The sequence below is a fragment of the Toxorhynchites rutilus genome, chromosome 2 (assembly GCF_029784135.1).
Source record: "Toxorhynchites rutilus septentrionalis strain SRP chromosome 2, ASM2978413v1, whole genome shotgun sequence".
Lineage (NCBI taxonomy): Eukaryota > Metazoa > Arthropoda > Insecta > Diptera > Culicidae > Toxorhynchites > Toxorhynchites rutilus.
In genome coordinates, this window is record NC_073745.1 from 237,254,500 (window position 1) to 237,262,160 (window position 7,661).

At 37.3% G+C, this 7,661-nt stretch overlaps 1 protein-coding gene across 2 annotated transcripts; it reads right to left on the bottom strand.

Moving 5' to 3' along the window:
* Positions 1-384: 384 nt before the first annotated feature.
* Positions 385-5,486, bottom strand: LOC129770307 (E3 ubiquitin-protein ligase RNF185-like). 2 transcript variants are annotated; one of them, XM_055773047.1, is made up of 3 exons: positions 5,085-5,486; positions 1,279-1,704; positions 385-1,213 (listed from the first exon to the last, which is right to left on the bottom strand). In XM_055773047.1, the coding sequence occupies exons 2-3, from the start codon at positions 1,689-1,691 to the stop codon at positions 946-948; spliced, it is 681 nt and encodes a 226-aa protein (XP_055629022.1). In that variant the 5' UTR covers positions 1,692-1,704; positions 5,085-5,486; the 3' UTR covers positions 385-945. The 2 variants fall into 2 exon arrangements, with proteins under 2 accessions (XP_055629022.1, XP_055629023.1); XM_055773048.1 differs by lacking the exon at positions 5,085-5,486 and adding an exon at positions 4,826-4,976.
* Between the last annotated feature and the right edge of the window lie 2,175 nt (positions 5,487-7,661).

The window sequence follows — 7,661 nt, forward strand, 5'->3', positions numbered from 1 at the left end:
TAAATGTATATTTACTGAACTTTAATGGTATAACTAATTGAATAATAAAAACCCTGACATTTTTTGTGGTATAGGCTTCGTCTTAACATCATTTATAGGTATCGATTGTATTGTATCCGAAAACCACATAAATTTCGCGAAAAGTGCCATTTTGAGTAATGAGACACTGTTTAATTGGCAACAAAACTTAAGCGTTCGGAATTTGAGGCAAAACGGTATCGTGTTTGCCATCGAGAGTTGGCGAAAATCTATCTCCACAAGTAATATTTCTTTTTTCAAAATAGAATCCAGAATATGAGAACCGCTTAGAACAAACCACTTGGAATGATCGTACCCACATGAGATTGGGGCCATGAATTGTCATTAAAAAAATCAGCCACGAACTTCAGAAAGTTTATTGTATTTAATACATCCATTTCTGTTCTCAGACAAACTTTTTACACATTACGAATAAATTACATAAATTTTCTTCGAATATTTCTTTCTATTTTCCGTTATTTCGACTGTATCCAACCAAAATGACATAAACTTTTATCCTGGTCTCATCATCTATACGAAATGTATCCCTTTCAAAATTTAAATAAAAGTAAAACAGAGAAAAAGCCTTATATGTAGTGAATAAAATATTGGGTATCAGAATATTATATACAACAAACTGAAGGATAACCACGATCCGTTGTTATCGATTTTCATTTTCGACTTAAAATAGCAATCTGCGAATATGCAATACATCAATACATTGTTATGTTCATTTGTTCAATGCGTGAATCCGCTGTAGGATGCTTTAGTTGCCTTGTTTGTCCTTTTTTTTCGAAACAAAAAGCAGTTACGAATGTTTTTATTCTATTAACATTTATTATCACAAAGCTCCCACATAGCTCATTTTATTATCCATCGACCCCAAGATGATAACTCACAAGATAGTTTGTTCTTGCGCGCACCCATTTAGGCCAGAATCAACCATGCCATAAAGATCAATGCTACGTACAGGAATATTTGGGAAAGAAACTGATCCTCGTCGAATTCGCGAGTGTTTTCGTGGGGTGCATTCGGGCGAAAATCGGTAAAGTTCAAAGTCGACGTGAAGAATCCGAACGGAAATGCGCCGATGCCGAAGGACATATGGAAACCCCCGTCGCCGGTGAATCCCTGGAAACCCTGAGGTTGTTCCGGTTCCGTACGCTGTCCGGCAGGCCGTGGTGGAACGGTTTTCCTGTGTTTAAGTATGTGGAAAGAATTAAATTTCAAGTGATGAGAACATTTACTTTAAGGGGTTACCTGGGATCTTCCTTGCTTCCACCGCGACCGTACAGTGGAATGACCTTCTCCTTACTGATTGATGATTTGCAAACCGGGCAAGTGTTCCGATAGCCGTTCATCCACTGGTGTATGCAGGGCCAGCAGAATAGATGTCCACACATGCTAACCACGGCGTCCTTCGCGGTGTCCAGGCAGATATTACACTCGAACATCGAATCATCTTTCTTCTCTTCGCCGTCGTCGTCGAGATTGGCTTTTGATTTGCTGCTGTTGCTGCTGCTGCTGCTAGGATCCGATTCTTTGCTGCAGGATGCTTTTGCATCGGTAAAGGCGTTGGTAGAGGTGGACTCACCGCCGGAAGCTGAAGCCGAACTGAGGTCATCCAAACTGGGCGCCGTAGGGGTTGGAGTGCTTTCAACGGTTGATGACATTACGCGCGATTATCTATGAGTAAAAAAAATACTTTGTTTATGTTTCCAAACACATAAATAAAATAATCTATTTCGTGATTTGCAGTAGTTTCACAGGATATTTGTACGAATTCACATGTTTTAAAGGTTTATGAAGTCCACCTTCTATTGGTGTCAAAGCGCCTCTCATTTGAGCTAACTTTTAATCAATCACCAGATGATTATTTAGTCCGTATTCAGACCTTTTCTTTTTTCTTTTCTTACAAATATTCTAAATATCATGCTTGCACGTCATTTGTATCAGATTTGTATATCTAAATCATGTAATTACTGCATCTCGATGAACTCAATTCTGATCATGGTTTGTTCAATGCGCTGATTTTGATTTGTCCACATTGTTACTATGGCAGCCGCTTGGCGCGCTGCAGTTTGTTCATGTTGTCCTTCATGCGCAACAGAAATAAAGTTACTCTGTGTTGATTGTTCACCTTGACCACTTAGACGGCCATGATTACCGTACTGCACTCAAAAAATTTTCACACGCGAAATCTTCCAATGTTTCAAACGTTTGCGCTACAGCATAAGTTTTAAGTTAAAATTAATGTGTTTTTCGTTTTCTACTGGCCTCAATACATAGTAGGACACTTCGATCACATAGTTTGGCATCACTGCTTGTATTGTTCAACCAATTATAATTTATCACTGCCCGAAATGCTCTGAAAAGTTTTTATGTGTGGATTGTTTTAATAGAAGACATTTTAAAATAATGTTATAAAAAATGTAATTTCGAGAAAAATAAATTGTTTTATAATGATTTTTAACGATATTTTACGCGTTTAACTTGAGTTGGGGACGCGTGTGCAGTACTACACACGGGTAGTTTTTACCCTTATATGGCAGATGGGGATGAAATTTTATGCTAGATGGGCTCCTGGCAACGTCTAGTATAAGAATCAACCTTTGGGCCCTCCAGGTTTTTACGAACTTTTTGGCCAAAACACTATGCCCGTCAAAGTGTCAAAATGCCCAAGAAAAGGCAATATTCCGAACAAAACCTAATATATGAATAGATCAATATGATGACAGTAAACTCAAGCAATGAGAAATGCAACATCTACTTGAAAATTCAAATTTATTCATTCAAAAATAATGATTTGTAAAACCGGACAAACCATGATCATTTTTCGGACAAACCATGATCATAATTTCGCTTTGAAGAAAATCGTTAAGAAACATTAAGAAAACGTTAGGAAAAATTGAATAATTTGAACGCTTTATGGTATCATTAGCAACTATAGACTTGGGGCTTTTAACAAACCCATCTTGATGTTGTTTTCATTAGGAAAAATCGATTAGATTACTAGTTGCGTGAAAACACCCTAAATCGGACATTCCAAAATCATTTACCCTACAGATTTTGAAATTTAAAATGTGGAGGAATGCCATGGGACTTTGACAGCGGAGAATAACTCTCGTTGTCCAACACGACAAACGTCCTGCGATAATTCTTCATTATCCACCGGCTCTGAGATTCCACGGTCACTATCTACTCGTCCGTGTACTCTGGGGACATAGTCTTCTTCGACAGACGATCCCCTTCTGCTTGAGGGTTCTGTGGATGTAGGAATGGGAGCAGCGAAATTTTCGGCCGGCGTCACACAAACTCGTACCGTCCTTGTTGTCGAGCAGCTTTTTCAGAGATTCCTTCTTCTTTTTCGTCATGATCTTCGCCGGATGGCCACTACCGATCTTCCGCTCAACGTTCCAGGATCCGGTAAACAGTGCTCACCGGCACATTTTCGTCCCGAAAGTGATCTACTGTAAACTTGTTTCCTTGACTTTCACGCATTTCGAAGAACCGTACAACGCGCTCGCGGAGTTCTTGTTGTTTCGACGCCATCTTTGATCGAACTGACAGCACCCGATCGAAATGAAACGAACAACCCTTTTCTAGGGAGCCCAGAGGACAATTCTCTCGGTGAGAAAAAAATTTACGCTCTTTACTTTTTTTTTACAAAAAGGCATTGAAATCATTCTCATTTTTTATTGAACACCTGTTATAGTGACCTTCAATACTTTTGGCAACTTTTACTTTTGTTTCTGGAGGAATGTCGGAAGTGAGAATTGAACTTGTGACCTTTAGCGTGAGAGGTATGAATGTTACAACTACGTCAGATCGTCTCCGCATTCTACACATCGTGTTAAATGTTGTTAGACCAATTGAAATTCGCATTTTTGAAGCGAAATGGGTTGCAATGGGTTAATGAACACCCATCAAATGAAAAATTACCGAAGAAAATTAACTTTTTCTCTCCAAATAAGTGCTCTATACGTTGAAATAATATGTTTTTTTTTGTGGTAACAAAAATTGGTAGTTATATTCTCTAATGATAAGTATCTTATTCTACATTGGTGAGTGTGGAATTGGTAATCATTATTTCATCCATACAGAACACAGGAACCATCTCGTCCTGGGCCACAGAAGGCGGATTACATCATATCTCTTTCCACTTCGGCATCTTCTATCCTGATACGCACCATCCCACGACTAACTACCTTGTTTCTGCCATCATCACTCGGTTGTAAACCTTGGCGGCGTGAACAATCAAAACCCAACAACCAAACAAAACAGACCTTTTCAGAGCCACCAAATCATTATCAAAACTCTTTGACGATATAACTTTTAAACGTATCCAAATGCTGAATGCAATTGATAGCCTAACGGAATACTTCGTCAACTATGCGGTCGTTTGGACCATGAAAAAGCATAATGAAGTTACCTTTTAAATGGCAACAAGTTATTATTCATGATGTATATATTACTTAAATTGGAGATTGTGGAATGAAAGCTACACCAGTTTCAATTCTTCGCCGCAATCGTATACGCATCTCAACCCATTTAACTACGAAATTGTCATTGGCAATGCGACAGCAGTGTAGTAAACACGACCACGTCATACATTTTATTGCTTTTTTCGTGCTTATCTATCCTCCATACTCATTGTCTCTTATTATACACTAATGACGTGCATCCATCGCCTGATCAGGCAGCTATCGTCTGTTTGTCTCCAATCCAATTAGCCATTGGTATCATGCGTGAATTAAGATTCTGTAAACACTACCAAAACCACTGATCTATTTTCCTTTCATGCCACCTTAATTTACATCCATTCTTTCGAGCTGTATTGTGTTTTTACTCTCCATCACACTCTGGCTCTGGCAGAAAAACTTGCGTTGAAGGTCAACACCCTTCCGAGCCATCCCGCCTTCCACCTACTTCCGAACAGTTCGACAATATCACTTTGCCACGCATAGAAATTTTCCACTTTGGATATGGACGAGAACTAATTAATACATTTGTTGCTTGTTTTGGATATAAAAATATTAAACTACCCTCAACTGGGTGCAGCTCACCTTTTGATTATTCTCGAAGAACCAATTTGAACAAATTGTGCACACATAAAACTTTGAATTCACTTCCAAAATATCTTCCTTGGAGTCGAAGGTTTTAATTTTCCGGATTTGTAAGGAATTGAAATAATCCTTCAAAATACGTCACGTCAGTGGAGAAATTTAAATGCACACCAGATTTAGCTCCTGAGCAGAGTTCCAACAGTCTTTTCTATTCGCCTTCGCTTTATTTTGAAAACACAATACACTAATAAGGTTTGATTTTATTCTGCTTCACAAGATATATGTTTTGATTGTACGCACAATGTTTTGTTTCCGATATTTTCACAAAATATTGCAAATTCTACTCGCTGCCCTAGAATGAACTCCTACGATGTCATTGCATCATGTAATCTCTATTGTTATCGTTATCGCTTTTTACATGACATTCGTAGCCTGCGCCCTTCAGTATTGTCGCGTCACTTTGAAAACATATCATGCAGAATGATGGTAAATTGTTTATACACTCACAGAAAAAATCAAATATAACTTAACTTTAAATAAATGCTACACTCAATTAAAATCCACCCATCAAAACTACGTGAAAAGTCACGTAGAATTCGAAAAAAAATCATTGTTAGCCGTTGTTATATGACAAATGTGAATATCAAATTGAGCGCCAGTCATTTTTACCGCAATCGTCCAATATCTTAGCGAATTCGTTTTTGTTCAGTTGCAACCCCAGTGCCGCACTAACTGCTGTCAAAAGGTTTTTTTATTCACTCAGTTTCAACCTAGTGTCGTACTAGGTTCACACCGAAAGCTGTTAGCTTCGCACTAAGATGCTTCACGGGTTGGCACTCGGGTTCACCAATACAACTATACTGAACTGTCAAGTTCCGAGGATTGTTTTGGAAAATATAAAAATAAAGACTATGAAAATGGCAAACCTACTACTTTTGCTTTTGTATTATTGGAATCGTAATCCAATTCGAATTACGATTTTGAAGAGTATATTTGCGTAGACGGCAATTAGCTTTGTGTTATTTCATTGGGAGGCGAAAATAATCATGGATATTCAGGTGGAATAAACATGCTTACAAAATCAAAATTATGAATGAAAATTCACTTTAACGTATCGAATATTTACTTTATGTGATGAAATAAGAGTTTTTTTATCGATATCCCAGAAACATTTTGAACGAAAACTGTGCCTAATGATGATTTTATATTATAATAGTAATTATTTGTGGAACAAACAGGAAATGCATCGACAAATGGTTAAGTGAGTGTCAGGACTATATGGTAATCAAACAATATGAAGTAAAAATTTTCATTCAAACTTTTATATTTTTACACTGCACTTGGCCCTTCTAATCTGATAGAGAATAATTTACCTCCCAAGCACTAATATCTCCACCAGACGTCGACACTGTACATTTGTCGTCGCTAATATAAACAAATCAGACTGAATAACGCACACCAACAAACCACCGCATTGGTGAAACTGAAAACGTTTTTGTATTACAGAGTCAGTTTGGCACTAACTCAGTTTTAAAAACGAATTCGCTATCTATTACGTGAAAATCATGTGTTCTATTATATTCATTTTGACAGCTGCATTCCGCGTTCATTATGTGATGTAATCGGGTGCGAATAACAATGACGTCTGTTGAAAACAAATAACAGCAGCTGCTAGCAGATTTGAACATCACGCAACAAGTATTGGAGGTATTTGATAGTAGGAATGATTTAATGTCAACTTGAGTTGCTTATTTCTGCTTTTCAATAGAATGTGGGGTCCATTTCGTCGATTTTTTATGTATTACAACGGATCAATTTCGCAAGCCTTTGGAACCAAAACAAATAACTTGGAAATATGTTGTATGAGTTGATAAAATTGATATATGTTGTATGAGTTAATCGAAATTAGGAAACAAAAACGAATAATTCATGTGCTTTTCTGTAGAAAACCCAAAAAGTTAATTTGGTAACGTCGTTGAAACCGGGATATCATCTACGACTCATCGGTGAAGCTAATGTCACTCCATCTGCTTCATCATTTACTGATTTAGCGAGAGTGATCAGTTCCATCAAAACAGATTTTACCTAATGAAACAGTCAACGGAAACGATCCGAATTATCAAACAGATTCAACCTCAACGAACACTTTTACTCCATCACCTACCGTTATCGGTGAAAAAGATCCGTTAGGCGAGACTTCTTGTAGAACTGTAGAATCCAAGGATAACAAACGCTATTGGCGATCTAACGCAAAACGTAAACGATCGGTGAGACATCTGGATTCTGTTTTTGAACTAAGAAAATGATGATAAGGTAACCTAAAATTGAAAAACAAATCACGTATGTTTTACTTCCGGACTTTCCAAGGTGGTTTTAACATACAAGAACCATGCATTTTTCTACTCTCGAATTTCCGTCTTTGATTCAACCATTGTCAATATTTATTCAATTTTCACTACTGAAAGAGATAAGAAAATAACATGTTATAAATAAAAATGCGCAGAATTAAATTTCTTAAAAACTCATCGCAATCAAATAATCTTTTATGATTATAACATTGTAATTTATGGAAAGAAC

What these genes read in the sequence shown, in the direction of transcription:
- LOC129770307 (XM_055773047.1), bottom strand. Translation starts at nt 1,691, where the DNA reads ATGTCATCAACCGTTGAAAGCACTCCAACCCCTACGGCGCCCAGTTTG. An exon ending in GGAAGCAAGGAAGATCCCAG is followed by an intron (nt 1,214 to 1,278) that starts GTAACCCCTTAA and finishes ACTTAAACACAG; the next exon opens with GAAAACCGTTCCACCACGGC.